Source organism: Protomyctophum parallelum (assembly GCF_964188405.1).
Source record: "Protomyctophum parallelum genome assembly, chromosome: 20".
NCBI classification, from domain to species: Eukaryota; Metazoa; Chordata; class Actinopteri; order Myctophiformes; family Myctophidae; genus Protomyctophum; species Protomyctophum parallelum.
In genome coordinates, this window is record NC_139718.1 from 21,870,346 (window position 1) to 21,887,845 (window position 17,500).

Sequence of the window (17,500 nt, forward strand, 5' to 3'; positions counted from 1 at the left end):
ACAACAGCAACAGAGCAATAACCTGAATCAAATAACTATAGGCCTGCGCGGCATTGAGAGACAATGGCAGCCAGTGGGGCATACAGTAGAAAAACATGCTGCCTATAGTACCATTACTCAGCTCTTCTTAACCACTTAAACCCTACATGTGTCGTTGACTGGAGTACCACAGGGCTCTATACTAGGTCCACTGCTTGTTTTAAACCAGAGCATACTTTGAGAAAGAGCGCTCACTGCTTGTATTTGTGACAGCTGTCGTGCAGCAATGTGATGTGACTCTGAAGCCCAACTTGGCCCAACACAAAGTCTAGGCATCTCTGAATAGGAATGCTACACTCATGGATCACATGTTAGCCATTTGAAACCGTCCCTATTCTGAGAGGAACATTCACTGAAAAGAAATAGCAGATCCACAAGCTCACAATTAAATCACAATGCAACGCGTTGTGAGCTATTGCTGTTGAGGGGGAAAAGAGCAGACCAAATACATAGCCGACCACGGTCAAGTTGACTAGAGGGTTTAAGTGGCTATAGGTGATGTCCATGGTCGTATTTTGGCATCCATGGGCCCCCAGGCTACACTTATTGAAGAGACCATCCTCTGTAACCCAGACACAACATTTTATAGAGAGTCAGAGGCAGAGAAATGGCCTACTCTGGCCAAGAGGAATAATGCACACCAAGAGGTGTTGTCTCCCTGCCAGTCATGTGAATCAATACAACAGTCACGCTGTCACAACTCAAAGCCTTTAACAAAAGCCACGACAGAAAAGATAAACATATTCACATCAGCCTCCAAATCCATAGACAGCAATAGTCACTGAACATGATTGATTACAACCCAGCCTTAGGGCCTCAAAACAACAGCAATAGAGCAGCAGCCTGAATAAAACTATACACAGCATAACACGCACAATGACACAGCACCTTACCTTTAGCTGTCTTGACTGTGCAGCATGTCTTCATTGTTCAGGTCTGTAAATAAAATCCACTCTGCGCAGTAAGGTCCCTCTCAGTTGACATCAAAATGAGATGAAGCAGCAACATGTGGTCACTGCCTAACTATTTAGGATACTTAGCAGCAGTTTGGCATGCTCCAACAATAATGTGTTGTACTGTAGGAAGGTGCTTCTTGCTTTCATCCGTCTCTTTATACTCCTGGGACAATGTTGATGTTTTTCACTTGGACCTCAAATTAATTCTGAAAGATTTCACCCAAATAATAGCATTACACTGGTACAGTTCTGGTGCATGTACAACAGCGCTTGTTCTCCCAAAACAGTCACAATTGTTCAGAAATAGTGTTTATTCATATGATTTGGACAAGCATGGCTCTCACTGGCTTCAATGCATGTTTGCCTCAAAATGACTTGTGCTTGACTGTAGAGTGAGTGAAACAGTCACACCTGGCCTTAGAAAATCTAATTACACACTAATCTGGGTGTGATTACACACCTGTTGTGCAGCAAGCTAATCAATACACAGCCATCAGCCAAACCCACTTCCCCTCCCACACACACACACACACACACACACACACACACACACACATGCTCTGCTCTAGCCTGGTTAATAAACCAGACCGATTCTGGCTTTACAGAAATAAACTTAAATAAACTTTGAAGGAAAACCTGCTGTCCTCTCCTGCTATTGAACCCCGGCTTAGACCAATAACAGCTCAGCAGTGCAGCAATACTGCACAAAGCTCACATTAGCATCTTAGCTCATCATTGGTGGTAGGCATTGTTCAAGATATGCCATATCATCACTTCACCCATACCCACTTCAGAAATGCCCTCTGCGCCCTTGCATATAGCAGACTGCACAGGGAAGCCATGCCGTTAATAGATTCTGTCTTGTTTTAATAAAGGAGAGGAATGATGGGAGAAGTGGTGACAAGGAGTTTTGCTGATAGCCTAATGTTAATATGTGTGGAGAGTGGAAAAGCATTAGACACAAACAGGGTTAGAAGCAGAGGTTCAGAGGGACCAGACAACCTGACAGTGTAGATTTGGAATAAATGGTTTTATCTGCTGAGAGAGGAGATAGCCAGTGTCACAGTGTGATTGTGTGTTAGCGAGCCACACTGCTATGTGTGTCTGGATGCTGATAATGGGAAGGCTGGGGGACTGGTCAGGGAGAGCTAGTGTTGTTGTTGTTGTTATATACAGTATGTTTGGAAGGGGAAGTAAAAATGGCAGGACTGTGAATAGTAGTAATAGTGTGTGTGTGTGTGTGTGTGTGTGTGTGTGTGTGTGTGTGTGTGTGTGTGTGTGTGTGTGTGTGTGTGTGTGTGTGTGTGTGTGTGTGTGTGTGTGTGTGTGTGTGTGTGTGTGTGTGTGTGTGTGTGTGTGTGTGTGTGTGTGTGTGTGTGCGTGCGTGTGTGTGTGTAGCCACTAGCCAGAGAGGACAGGAGTTCCTTCTTTGGCTGATCTCTTTAAACTTGGTGAACCTCAACAAGGTATTTTCTCTCCGTCCAGGCATGCTCTCTCTCTCTATCTCTCTCTCTCTCTCTCTCTCTCTCTCTCTCTCTCTCTCTCTCTCTCTCTCTCTCTCTCTCTCTCTCTCTCTCTCTCTCTCTCTCTCTCTCTCTCTGATTATAGCAATGTGTAAAGAAGCATGCCCCTCTTACCTGTTGTTGGACTGGTGTCATATTTAAAATAATCTCCAGTCTCTCTACTGACCCAATCTGAACCAACCCCCTCCTGACAGAGCGAGCACACACACACACACACACACACACACACACACACACACACACACACACACACACACACACACACACACACACACATACACACACACACACACACACACACATACACACACACACAGACAAGGAGAGAGATCATAATCATATTCTTAACTGTGCAGTGTATTATTCTTAAATATTGTTGCTTGTGTGTGTGTGTGTGTGTGTGTGCGTGCGTGCGTGCGTGCGTGTGTGCGTGCGTGTGTGTGTGTGTGTGCGTGCGTGCGTGCGTGCGTGCGTGCGTGCGTGCGTGCGTGCGTGCGTGCGTGCGTGCGTGCGTGTGTGATGCCCTCTAGCTTTTGAGGTGCAGAGGCCAATAAGCCCATATCATCACATACAGTATGCTATAAAATGCTTAATTTAACTAGGACCCTTTCAGGTCCATTTGTACGCTCAACGAGTTAAATGAACAGTTAGGATTTTACTGGGTAGGACCCGATAAATCAGTACAGCCTTTGTTTGTTTAAGCCATGCTATGCCCCAGTTCAGACCTGTTATGGATGAACTATCAGTAGATTTGGTGCCAAGCACAGGCAGGGAGGGAGGGAAGGAGACAAAGAGGGGAGCAGAGAGAAGGAAGGAGTGAGGAAAGCAGCCAGGGAGTCCCAGAGCCTCTCAGTAAAAACAATCCGCTCCTAATTGGAACGCAGCCTGAAATCTTGTGAATATCAAACCCGGTAATTTGCAATTTGGGAGAGGTGAGAAATAAACGGTGCAACCCACTGCCTTCACGCACGCACACACGCACGCACGCACACACACACTTTGATGAAGATATCAGAGGTAGCTGGAGGAATTAGCCAGTATTAGTCTGTACTATTATGTATATCAAGGCTGTTCAGAGAGAGAAAGAGAGATAGAGAAAGCAAGGAGAGAGAGAGAGAGAGGGGGGACGGGGACGGAGAGAGGAAAGTGGGAGGTGGAACAAGAGTATATCACTCTAATCTAGGATTTCTTTCTCACCCGGCCTTATGAATATTTATCTCCTCCCATTACCAACAATGATGTTTCAATTGGAAGTCACACAGTGTGTATATGTGCGGTGCAGAGAGAGGGGCCCCCCCTCCAGTCATATCTGCTTTATCATGTGCCTTGTTATATGGAGCCTCCTCCTGTCCTCGCACCATCATTAGACACTTTCACTCTGCTGTCCCTATTTTGGGCATGTCATTATAGACAAGATTTTACTTTTTTTTATTTTTTTTATGAATTATATATTCAAACATTAAAAAAATATGTGTAGATCTACAAGCTCATGTGGTGTGTTGGGAGCTTATAGTTGTACTATTTTTGAACATTTTGTAATAGGGCTTAAATGTTTAGGAATTTGAAAGAGAGAAGGAATACAATTAATAAAACTTTGCACCCGTAAAACATAAAACTTGTAATGGGATATCAGTTAAGTTACATAAGCAACCTTAACACATTGACTGTTGCTTACAGTTTCTTAATAGCCATCTATTGTCTGCGGCTGGCTACACAGTTTTCTTTTTTTTTAAGATATATTTTTTGTGGCTTTTGCCTTTATTTTCTTTTTTATAGAGGGATAGGTATACAGTAGGCTGACAGGAAATGGGTAGATAGAGATGGGGGGGTGACACGCAGTAAAGGCCGTCGGGATCGGGAGTCGAATCCGCGGCACACTGCCAGACTGGATTACCAGCCAAGGTGCCCAGACAGCTACGCTAGCCGCCCGGGCCTATATACACAGTTTTATATCACTTTATATAGATATGAAACGGTTTAGCTAAAAAACTACTTTTAGCCCTGAGCCGGTTGCTAGGCAACGCCTGCCTGGATGAAAACATGCACGTGCATCCATAGAGCCCTATTATATTTACCATCTAATGTCGCTGTTTTCTTGGAAACTACGTCACTGTCCGTGGTGTTGATCATCCATCCATCCGAGGTTCGGTTCTGATTTGTGAGTTTTCGCGGCATCGCGATTGGAATATTAACATTCCTGGCGAAAGATAAACATTGTGTGCCACTGCTAATGCTAACATTAGCCGTTTACAATGGAGGTCTGCAAGCCAGGAAATGAATAAGTAGTAATCTCCCCAATTCCGGATCGCGCAAGCAAACTACCATCTGTGGCCACACGGTAGCAGTTAACTTGATAAGAGCAATTTCTAGAAAATGTGAATCACAGTCCCCTGGTCTGGTCTATAGCTGTAGGCCACTGGTCTGGACACATCTCAGTCCCTGGTCTGGTCTATAGCTGTAGGCCACTGGTCTGGACACATCACAGTCCCCTGGTCTGGTCTATAGCTGTAGGCCACTGGTCTGGACACATCACAGTCCCCTGGTCTGGTCTATAGCTGTAGGCCACTGGTCTGGACACATCACAGTCCCCTGGTCTGGTCTATAGCTGTAGGCCACTGGTCTGGACACATCACAGTCCCTGGTCTGGTCTATAGCTGTAGGCCACTGGTCTGGACACATCACAGTCCCTGGTCTGGTCTAGCTGTAGGCCACTGGTCTGGACACATCACAGTCCCCTGGTCTGGTCTATAGCTGTAGGCCACTGGTCTGGACACATCACAGTCCCTGGTCTCATCCACAGAGTCACCGCTGCCACTGCCAGCACTGCTCTCTACAAACAACAGCTATTTATATCACTGCTGCTGGCTTTTTAGCCCTAAACTCTGGGTCCCTGTGTGTGTGTGTGTGTGTGTGTGTGTGTGTGTGTGTGTGTGTGTGTGTGTGTGTGTGTGTGTGTGTGTGTGTGTGTGTGTGTGTGTGTGTGTGTGTGTGTGTGTGTGTGTGTGTGTTATCACATCCAAACTCTGATCAATTATTTAATAGAGTCAGAGGTAGGCATGCCAACATCTGACCGATGATTCTGTCGCACACACATACACACGCAAGCATGCACACATGCAAGCATATTCACGCATGCACACTTTTCCATGAGCACCATGCAGCACTGACGGTAACGCACATCGTAGAAACGTGCAATCGCACCCCACAGAGACAATGATGAGAAGATGATGACATCCCAGTGGAACGCACACACACACACACACACACACACACACACACACACACACACACACACACACGCACACACATACAGCACACACACACACACACACACACACACACACTACAGTCCCGTATTCCCCAATAGTCTCGCTCTTAAAAAGCATGAGAGCAGTGAGTCTAAACCCAGGCATTAGGGGAACCCAGGCAGTCGATCTGGCAGGTTTAGGTGTCACTTTTTAATTGCTCAAACTGCATTTTCACTGCCCTAAATTCATGGTTAATAGCATGGGAGTGTGAGAATAAAAAAGGCAAGGGGAGAGAGAAGGGGTGGTAAAATGGGGGCACCTTTCCACCTCTTTCCCCTCTCCTCCCCCCCATTGGCTCTGTTTTCTGTCTCCTGCCAATGCTTTTGAGATTCAGGAGCGTATGTGTATGTCAGTATGCATACTGTGTGTGTGTGTGTGTGTGTGTGTGTGTGTGTGTGTGTGTGTGTGTGTGTGTGTGTGTGTGTGTACAACGTGCATGTGTGCGTGCGCCCGCCCGCACACACGTGTGCACCAGCACGTGTGTCTATGTGTGTGCAGTGTGCACGTGAGCGTGCAAGTGCATCCGAGCATATATAGTGTGTGTTGCGCATGGAGTATGGAAGCCCCCTGTCTGCAGGCCCCTCTCTTCTCTCTTAGAGAACTGAGCCCATTATAGTCTCATGAAGGAGAGAGAGACAGAGAGAGAGGGAGAGAGAGACGTTTGATATGAAGGAAAGGAATTATTTCCTGCATAGCTTCAGACACGCACGTTGCCTATATGCTATAGTATAGACCCATACAGTTAATTGACACTCGATTTTGTTTGAAATACCATGCCTCCATCATGTCATCATCAAAGCCACCTCTTGTCTGATATCTGACAATACGTGATTGAGTTGAGGGATATCTCACTCGATTAGCAAGAAGAACAGAGAGGGGCAAGGAGAGGACAGACTAAATGGAGAAGGAGAGAGAGAGAGAGAGAGAGAGAGAGAGAGAGAGAGAGAGAGATCCTCTTGAAAGTGGAGGTGAGGAGTTGATAGGAAACAGATATTATGCATGGCCTCCCCACAGAGTATTATACATTGCATGCTGGGCAATGCGGGAAGAACTCTACAGCGTTTACAACTTAAGAGAGAATATGGGGGCTGGTGACTTCACAAGCTCACCTACGGTACAGCACTCATCTCCGGAGAGACTGGTGGTTGGGCTGGAATCATGATAGTGCTGATTTCTGTCTCTCGGTCACATCACATCAATAAATCATTGAGGTGTTTTGAGTATGTTAAGCGGTGACTAGTGAGCAAGTCTAGGCTCTCTTGTATTCTAAAAGGCACACCTAATTTGTTATTCATTTGTTGAAATGATGACTGACTCATCTATGCTTCTATAAGTTTCACAGTAGATGTGTTCTGTGTGTGTGTGTGTGTGTGTGTGTGTGTGTGTGTGTGTGTGTGTGTGTGTGTGTGTGTGTGTGTGTGTGTGCGCGTGCGTGCGCGTGCGCGTGCGTGCGTGCGTGTGCGTGCATGTGTGTGTGTGCGTGCGTGCGTGCGTGCGTGCACCAGCCAGTGGGCTAGCATGTACCTGTGCTATTTCTTGCTGGCTTTGCATAAAAGCAGAGATCCGCTCACCCACCCGAAAGGTGCGAACCTGACTTTTAAGGAATGCTGTACCTTCCAGCACTTGACGACGACCTCTGTCATTCACCATGTACCGCAGCTTTGACAGAGGATAATATTGACATGCACTGGATGTTTTCAGACACACTTCAAACAAGGCAAAAACACAGCTGTCCCACGGTGCCCAGGATGTGGGGAGGGGGGTGGAGCATATTTTGTGCACCTATCATGCACGTTTAATAAGGAGTTGTCTTTGAGAACGCAAGAGAGAGAGAGAGAGAGAGAGAGAGAGAGAGAGAGAGAGAGAGATAAGAGGGGCTTTTGCTAACAAGGGGATATAGACCAACACCTTGCTTAATCCGACCCCGTCTCCTGCTGATAATCAAAAAAAATAATAGCATTAGTGAAAACATTCCAGAGCATAGGTGCAGAGAAGAAACAGGGATTAATGAGGTTAAAGATTAGGGTGCTGTCTGAGAGAGAGAGAGAGAGAGAGAGAGAGAGAGAGAGAGAGAGAGAGAGAGAGAGAGAGAGAGAGAGAGAGAGAGAGAGAGGCAGATGGAGAGAGACAGAGCGAGAGAGAGAGAGAGAGAGAGAGAGAGAGAGAGAGAGAGAGAGACGGAGACAGAGACAGTGAGAGAGGTAGACAAATTCCACCCTCCCTCTTGACATCAGAAAACTGGTAGAGCTAGTGCAGGTTGGCTTTGCCGGGGTTGCTACAATAAGGCCTCTTTCATACAGGTGTGTTGACGCCTGGGGCAGGCTTGGCCGCAGTCCATTCCATTCACCCTGGCTGATTTGAACAATAACTATCATGTCTCTTAAAAAAGGAGAGAGAGAGAGAGAGTCAAAGACGAGATGCCTGAGAGCTCTCTGTCGGGGCCAAGAAAAACCCCCCACTGCCGTTGTCAGAGCTTGTTGATGTTTTGCGGGGAAGAAGGAAGGAGAAAAGAAAAGAAAAACGCCCTCTTTTACTCTCTCTCGTCTTGAGTCCAGCGGATTCGGCGGTTTTGTGCCGTAGGACAGCGTGATGCGGAGAGTTAGGAGAGGAACAAAGTGCTGCTCTTCGTTGGAGCAGCAGCTGCTGTTGTGTCGGATCAAAGGGGGCAACAAGCATGGTCTTCCTGGCCCAACCATGCTCTGGAGGTGTTTGACGAGCAGTCGGCAGCTGGGGCCGTCCAGCCCGCCATGCAGGGGTCAGGCCTGAAGGCCCCTGGGGTGACAACCCTCCACTGGATGATCGTTGGAAGGGTTGGGGGGTTGTAGATGACAGGGTGAATATATATATACAGACATTCATAAATTACAATTTAGGCATTTAGCAGACGTACGCTCTTATCCACAGTGACGTACAAAGTGCAGAATCAGAGTGTATGAGCCCTAGTCAACATACGACAGGGTAAATGGTCAAGTGAATAGAATGCAAATTAAACCTAGCGTCCGACTACGAAACCTTATAGCTAAATACCCTATCTAGCATTTGTGGACAAGCAAACGTAAAGCAAAGTAAATATGTAAATAACATGCATAGCATGAAAGTGAGACGTGTACTGTTTGCGGTTTTTTATTTGCATTTGTGGATGATGTTTCCGTCAAATGACGTGTGGCACAGTTCAGATTGGTTTGTCATGAAGTGAGAGGTCTCCCTGATTCCTCTTAAGAAACAGTGGAGGCACGCTTTTAAATGTTAGGCTAGTATTCCAAGTTCCAACCTGCGATGTTCCACCATCACTCAGGAACTGACAGGGAATCAGTGAGAGAGGGAGAAAGAGAGAGAGAGTGAGAGTGAAGCAGAGAGCATGCCGCAGTGCTATTGATTTATTTTAATTAGCTGCTCGTTAAATCACGTCAGTTTGAAACACAAATATATAATTCTTTGTCTGATTTTCTACTTGAGTCTTAATGACTCGTGCACTCCACGGGTTTTGGAGAGGAACGAGTTCCACAGCGAGATCGAGTGACGGAGCAATGCAAATTTTGGTTCGGGTGAGGGGGGGGGGGGGGTGGGGGGTGTCACAAAAGGGCAATGAGTGGTGCAATAAAAAGAGAAAGAAAACAGGTCAGTGAAAGTCCAGGGAGGAGAGGTGAAACATTTCCCCTTGAGAGAGCAGACAAAAGAAGGGGAGACAGTGAGAGAGAGAGAGAGGCAGAGCGATAGAGGGAGAATGAGTACGTGTGTGCGCACAAGAGAGAGAAAGCAACTGGGAGAGAGAGCGAGAGAGAGAGAGAGAGAGAGAGAGAGAGAGAGAGAGAGAGAGAGACAGAGGTAGAACTATGTAAACACAGTGGCTGCCCTTAAATGTGGGCCCTCTCTGACGTTCGTGTAGAATAAGAAGAAGAAGAAAAAAGCCATCCTGAGCTTTGCTGTGTTTCACATCTGCACTAAATCAAACACAGGGGTGAGGTAATGCTCACACGGCTTATGTCTCTTGACTCCTGTTTTAACTTAGAGAAGAAGAAAAGAGAGCGAGAGAGAGAGAGAGAGAGAGAGAGAGAGAGAGTATGAGGGGAACTCTGATAGGAATAACTAGACGACGCTTCCATGCTCCTCCCCGTCCTCCCTCCTTCACCCACCCCATCTCCTCCCTCCTTCCCCATCCCCTCTTTCCTCCATCCTTGAGGAGGAACAGCTTGTGAAAAGCTCCTTTGTGATAGTTTATGATAAATCCACAGATACGCCAGGTTCAGTCTGGTGGCAGGCTGTAAACTGTTGCAAGGGGGGCCTGTTCGGGCCAACGTGAACTGATTCCATCAGTGTTGTTGACACCAACAATAGATTAACAGAGAGAGTTGGGAAGGTTCAGAAGGGCCGAGCTGGCCTCCACCAACCGTCTGACTGGACCTGTAATTAGGAAGTGTTTGCTATTGCTAAACACACCCTCCTCGTCGGGTTAATCTGCATCCACTTCCTGGTCAAAGGACAGCTGACTTTTTTTCTTTCCCTACATGGCCTCTGTCTTTTTTTCTTTTTTTTAGGAGGGGATCAAACTGAAGCCTTCCTCCTTTGATTCCAGTGAGGGAGTGACTCAATCGCTTCGAGTTCGGAATCTTTATGTCTGTCTAAGGCCGGAAGTATGGAACCAATGAGCTCTAATGGGAACCAGAGGACATTCATGTTGGCAAACAATGATCCGGGATTGAGTTCAGCACGTTCCAGTTCAGATTGTGTTGCATCTAATCTTCCTTACAAAGTCAGGCAAGGGGCCCAGGAATTTGACCGACAAACGGAAACTCTTGTCTCGTTCACTGCCCACCTCTCTGGCACAGGGGGGCTCGAACTTGGGCACGATCAGGTTAGCTATATGAAGGCAGTGCTATTTCTGTGTCACAATTTCAAAATCTCCCCCCTTCTTTGCATGGTTAGATTCTGAGCAGTTCGGCCTTTTTTCTTTTCTTAGACATGTTTAGTATGTCTCTCTGTCTTTCTCCGACTCTGGCTCAGTTTCCTCTCTTTCATCACAAACTCGTCAAACAAGTGACCCCACTCCTGATTGGCTGGGCTCCCTCCACTCTCTGTCGTGATTGGCCAGCCGACCTAGCGAGAGAGCGGCTCTCTTTCTCTCTCTCTCTCTCTCTTTCTCTCTCTCTCTCTCTCTTGGCTGTGCTCCAGGCTAGGGTGGTTTGGCATGAGGATTTCTCAGGGAAGGAATGCTGACAACAGGAGCGAGTTACCAGGTGTGGCTGCGAGTCAGTTAACCAGAAACAAGGTCTTTCTGACAGATTGAGAAGAAGGCAGGGGGAAAAAAAACCAAGAATAGAGCGTAGCCCAGAGTCAGAGGGACTGGTTTGCAGTGATTACATATCTGTGTCTGTCAATATGACAATATGAGAGGACTTTGTTTCAGTATGAAATATGATATAAAGTGAATATCCAGACAAAAGTGTCGTGAAGGTGAACCAGTAGTATATTTGAGTCGACTAATAGTCATAGGAATAGGAATTTGTCAACTAATCAATGAGTACATTTTTGCAATCACATATAGAGACCAGGTTGGTCAGGTTGAGATTAAGTGAACATTCTAATATGTATTTACCAATGGCTACTGGTTATTGGCCTATAGACTGGTAGAATTAAGGGGTTTGCAAGAGAAATAATTCATTTATCACAGAAAAAGCATGAAAAACTACTAACGAACAAACAGACTCGATTATTGTGCTATGCGCGGGGGACAGTTGTAGTCTGTTCATTCATACACTTTATCTGTCTGTCTGACAGATTATATTTTAGCATGCTAGCCAGGGTCTGCACCTGGGTGCTGTCAGATATTAGTGTAGTGTTGATCCGGCCTAGTGGAGGCCTTGTGTCAAGAGGACTCCCAGCATCATGGTTCCATCATTCATCTGTTATTGGCCTCTGTGTACAGCAACACCACCCACACTGTAAAAACCTGAGTGTCAGTTTAACTCTCAGAGTTGTACACTCACTTACAAATGGATGAAGTAACACTGAGGAGGATTTTACAGTGCAGAGCTCTTGTAAATATAGGCTACTACCCCTTCCCGCTTTTACGGGAGTGTTTCGGTGAGCGTTTTTATGGAGACACATTGTGCCTGAGCATACCCCAATATACAGTATGCCATTTCAGGTTAGGAGTAAGTCATTAGGAGTGTATGAAAGTGCACTTCATGATGCTATAGTGTGGGTAATGTAATGATATGTGCACACACACACACGCACACACACGCATGCACAAATACATAGCTAGAATAGCCTAGGCCACAAAAAAAGGATTGTTTTCAGTATGGGCCTTGAAAAAGCCTTTGAGAAAAATGTATTTGTGTCTTGGTTGCCCAAATTAAACAGCAGTCACCCCCTGCCCCCTCCACCCCTGTCTCTCTCTCCCAGGGTAATGTACACATTCTGTGCCGTATCCAGAGGAATGACCTCCAAGCGACCCCCTAACCTTGCCTTTAATTATTTGTTTGAAGACAGCATGGAGTTCCCATGCTGAGAGGTACTCTGTGTGCGTGCGTGCGTGAGTGCGCCTGCGTGCGCGTGTGTGCGTGTGTGTGAGACTGTGTGTGTGTGTATGTGTGTGTGACTGTGTGTGTGTGACATGTGTATGTGTGTGAGCGAGCGTACATGTGTGTATGTTACTGTGCTCTAACACTGAGCAGAGGCAGGCCATAATAAGGTAGACCACCAGATGTAGATAATAAAACGTAGGCTTGGGGTTGGAGGTTTTTAAGCCAGTGTCCCCTGTGAGCCTCCTGTGTTCTGGTTAGCCTACGGACACACTGGTGGTGACTGTGGTCGTGTCCATGGCGTGGATGTGTGGATTTACGCATGTATGCTTTAGCAAGCGGTTGGGAATTCTGACTCCCTGTGGTCTGCCCGTTTCTGTGCCAGGGCCTTGCCTTGCAAAGATGCATCTGCCCATCCCGCCCTCTCATCCATCCAAACATCCATCCATACATCCATACATCCATACATCCATACATCCATACATGCATCCACCCACGTGCCCTGTCATCCATCCATCCATCCATCCATCCCACCTATCTGTCCATCCTTGTGCGCCTGGTCTTCATCTCTGTGAGGATTCTTGCTTTGTGTTGTTCTAAGCACACACCTGCTTTGTGTTGTTCTAAGCACACACCATTAGCAGCTCATGGGAGGAGAGAAAACAGTGTTATCAGGCCAAGCTCTGATAATCTCAATTGGCTTTACTCAGACTGATAAAAGGCGCTCAGGGGGCGTGAGTGGGGCCCTCGGTCAGACCCCCTCCCTGCACTGAGCTCACTGCCCGCCACACCGTTACTGTGGTAACATGCCGAGGAGAATGAAAACGTGCGTGCGTGCACGCACGTGTTCCGATGCCCGCATGCGCACATGTGTTTGCGTGCGGCGCCGAGCAGGGAGTGTTGACAAGTGTTTGTGGGGAAAATATTTGAACATCCATATGTTTGTCTGTTTCTGTATGGAGCTGTTTTTCATATTCTTTATTTCGGTAACAACAACATGCCCTAGCGTAGGAAAACATTTTCGCTTGTACTTTATGGCATACATTATACGTATACGTTGTAGGGAGAAAACAGTAGACATTGTTGTTTTTTTTCCCGTTGTGACATTGTTTTCAAAGTCACATTTAGGGAAAACTAATAAAAAGTAAATCTGAAATAGAAACAGTCCCAGCCCACCCCCTTTTTACTGGATATTCTTCAATACACAGCAGATTTCCTCTGAAGTCACTGGAAACCCAATGGGCAAATTTAGCACCTGGGTAGAACGTTGCTAATATTACGTGTTTATGGTTTCGTCCCAGAATAGGTAAGAAAGCACGTGGTTGTGATTTTGTGCTTCTCTGTTCGTCTAGGGTGGAAAAAACGCAGGACATATATTTTGGCAGGCAGGCCTTGTACTTTAAAGCTGGCCCAGTGAGCGCGATAGCAGGAATGTCTTACTGTTTACTTGCTCAGCTGGTTTTGATGCAGCAAGCAGCTCTCTCTCTCTCTTTCTTTCTCTTTCTCCTGAGCACCGCAGGCATTTCTGACACTGCTGATGAGTGGGAAGGATGCTCTCCCTTTCTCGTCAATAAAAGAAAAAGTATACTGAAGACTACCTTCAATGTTAGGAAAATGTGATCCTCTTTGCTTTGAGAAATCCTAACTCATGCACTTATCTGATATCCGACCATACTCAACCTCTGTCTGTGCATGTCCTGTTTGTCTGTCTGTCTCTCCTTCTCGTTGTCAGTTCAGTTTAGTTTAACAACCACGCCGTAGCAACTGGTGGAATGTGGCTCTCAGTACAGCATGACACTGCCCCACAGACCAGTAACACACCATCAGTGCAATCACATGGCACACATCAATATCTCAAACCCGCTCCATCCCTCTCTCTCTCTCATATGGACACGTTTCATCTTTGGCTCTCGGGGGCCCATGGCGCCCCTGCGTATACCTGCACTCTGGATGCCCCCTGGCAAATGAGCGCCGATCCTCTCTCTTTTCCCAGCCGTGCATTTTGTACATTTAACCATGTCACTTTGAGCGGGGCAGATTACAGCCGTTTAAGTTCATTGGAGAAGGTAAGGGCAGGTATCGGGTCTTCATGGGGGATTAGGAGCCCAAATTGGTTCCAGCCCTCCCTTCCTTCTAATGACCGGTCCTCGAGCTGTAGCCATGGTGCCGTGCCCGGCGTGTTAGGAGTATACGCTCTTTTTTCTTCCCTCTCTCCTTTTTTAAAGTATGGAACGAGCACTGGGCTCCATTCAGGATAGCCCCCACCATGATTTGAAACCACCCTCTAATATTAACCATATGTGGATACCTGTAGTGCAAACTCCTCACTGCCTTTTTAGTATGTGAGAGACAGGAGAGAGAGAGAGAGAGAGAGAGAGAGAGAGAGAGAGCGCAAAAGGGATAGGAAGAGATAGACAGAGAGAGTGTGATTGGGAAATGTCGTAAAGGAAGAGACAACAAAATGGAATAAACAAAGAAATAGGTGAGGAGAGCTCGCTTGGCCAAAGTTGCCAGCTTGTATTTGACACGGCCCCATGGGCGTCCCATTCCACGTTCCAAAGGTTGCCCCTGGCTGGCAGTCACCTCCAGATGACCCCCGGGCTCTACAGTGGAAAAGCCGCAGGAGCGAGGCCGGCTGGGGAGGCTTTGTGGAACTGCACTTATTCGCCGCCGTGGCGGTGATAAAACTTCAGACAGCCTAATTGATGGGCTCGCTGACATAACAATACCTTGTGAAAGCGCAGAGTGGCCGTGCCTGGTCCTCATTTCTAGACAGCTGGAAGGGGAGCATAGCCCCCTACAATGAAGCTAGAGTGGGGGTCTCTGCGAGGGGGTGTGGGGGTATGTGTGTGTGTGGGTGTGTGTGTGTGTGTGTGTGTGTGTGTGTGTGGGGGGGGGGGGGGGGGGGTAATGAAAGGAGCCATTTGTATCCTGCACCTCGCTAACTTAAAACTTATTTCAAATTTCTAATGAGCAACAACTCTCTAGAAATAGCACTGGTTGTTGAGGGGACACCGGGTCAGACTACAGCACTGGTTCCCAAACAGTGGGTCGGGACCCATTTGTGGGTCGCGGGCACATTTTTATGGGTCCCTTACTCTGTTTTTAATTATTTAAAAACATTCCCTAAAAAAGATTATATTTTTCCCTCGAATTTAAGACAAATTCAATGATCTTTTTCAGTAATTTCATGAAATAGAAATAAATAAGAAAACATATGTTTAAGAAGTAGTGACAATAGCCGTTATACAAGCTTGTGACGCATTGGGCGTAGATCTACTATTTTCACTAGTGTCTCTTTTGGGTCTTCAGCTAAAACGTTTGGGAACCACTGGACTACAGTATGTGTGAGCTTTGTGTGTGTGCGTGCTCGCATGCGTGTGTGCGTGGCTGCGTGCACGCATGCGTGTGTGTGTGCTTTAGCATTTGAGTGAGTTTGAGAAAGAGAATGATGGAAAGAGCGAGCGAGAGATGTGCTCCTTTTGCTGTACTCACACTGCACTTAATACTTGAGGAATGTCTCCCCGGTGCCCATAGCAACCAAACGTAATCAAAAGCTTTATTAAACAAGGGGAGAATAGATCATAAGGAACATTAAAAGTATCCCTCGCCGGGTTCCCAAGTCTGCGCACAATCACCCTTTTGTTGTTGCTGTTTTGTTGTGAGCGCCTCTCTCTCAAGGACTCGGGGGCTAATGTTGCCATTAAGTCATGCAAAACTGTTTTGTCTTTGTGGTGGCTTGTGATGAATCCTTCTGTGTGTGAATGCCCATGATTTAACGTTGTTTCTTCTCTCTCTCTCTCTCTCTCTCTCTCTCTCTCTCTCTCTCTCTCTCTCTCTTCCTCTATCTCTTTTTCTCTCTTCTTCCTCTCTGCCAGGTTCATTAACGCCAGGAGAAGAATAGTACAGCCCATGATTGACCAATCAAATCGAGCAGGTAAAATATTTAAAAGAACAACCCATACAGTAGAATACACCATTTCTCCCTTTTTTCCCAGGGTGCCAACACTCTTTCTTAATCCATTCCTGGCATACATATCATGCCTGGAGCACGATTTTTTAAAGGGAGTATCCTACATCCGGCCAAATGAGGGGAGAGAAAAAAAGAAAACTCCACCCAGCGATCCTCTCCCCTCCCTCTTTTCATCACACTCTCATCTTCCCCATTCCCATTTTCTCAATGGGATGCGCTTGGCAGCGGTGCGAGCCGTTCGCTGATTGACTCTAATTGGAGATTTCCCAATCTAAGTGGAGAGAGAGGTACATTAGCACTCTCTCTGTGAATTGCTAATTGGGCACAAGAGGAGCACCAGAAATGCTAGCAGCAATTCATGAGTTATGTCTCTTGTGTTTTTCTTTTCTTCTTTTTTTTGGATGTCTACACATATTTTTTTCTTTTTTATTCTTTTTGGGGTGGGGTAGAGGGGGGGGGGGGGGGGGGGTGAGAGGTGTTCATGCTGCTGATTTGTCTATTCCCTCAAGCATCCCTCTGAATTTTGATGTTATAGTCATTCAGTGCATGTTAGATTTCAAGGCCCCTACTCAACTCACAATGCTTTTGTGTACGTCATGATTTCAGTTCAACAGCAACAATTTATTTCAGGTCATGAAAAATAGCCTCAGGAGGGAAAATGAGTTTTATATGAGTCATTGATCTCTGATGTTCGGACTTGAAGCTTACGTGGGGACAGATTTCCATTCCTTTTAAGCGGATTATGGAAAGCTTCATATTGTAAATTGATAACGCATTGATTTTCCATATCTGTGTTGCTCAGATGACAAAAAGCACTGAAAAATGGACTCATAAACATGCCACTCTGCAATCGAGCAAAGAATCCTGTGGAATTTATGTAGCTACCCTAAGCTGCATTGACTATGGCATTACTAAAAAGAAGCCAAGTCATTTGTCTCGGAGAGGGAAAAGCCTTTTTTGTTGATTAGCAAGATCAGTCTCTAGAAAGTCCCCACAAACTGGGTTGGAGATTGTGCAAATCAAGTTATGCAATTACTGAGATGAGATCTGCTCCCAAATGTGGGTGAAACTTGCTACATTTATTGTGCTCTTGTGTGTGATAATAATTGAGCGAATAGGCCTCCAAAAATGTGTGGCAATCAGCAATCTTCCCAAAGACAGCGTGACTAACAGCTTC

General features: G+C 46.3%; 1 protein-coding gene across 6 annotated transcripts in view; it reads left to right on the forward strand.

The window, feature by feature from the left end:
• meis2a (Meis homeobox 2a) overlaps window positions 1-17,500 on the forward strand; it is a 100,710-nt gene that overhangs the window by 75,676 nt on the left and 7,534 nt on the right. For all 6 annotated transcript variants that reach the window (XM_083792168.1, XM_083792171.1, XM_083792170.1 and 3 more), the window contains one exon: window positions 16,229-16,287. In XM_083792168.1, coding sequence (XP_083648294.1) covers window positions 16,229-16,287 — 59 coding nt within the window. The remainder of the gene's footprint in view (window positions 1-16,228; window positions 16,288-17,500) is intronic.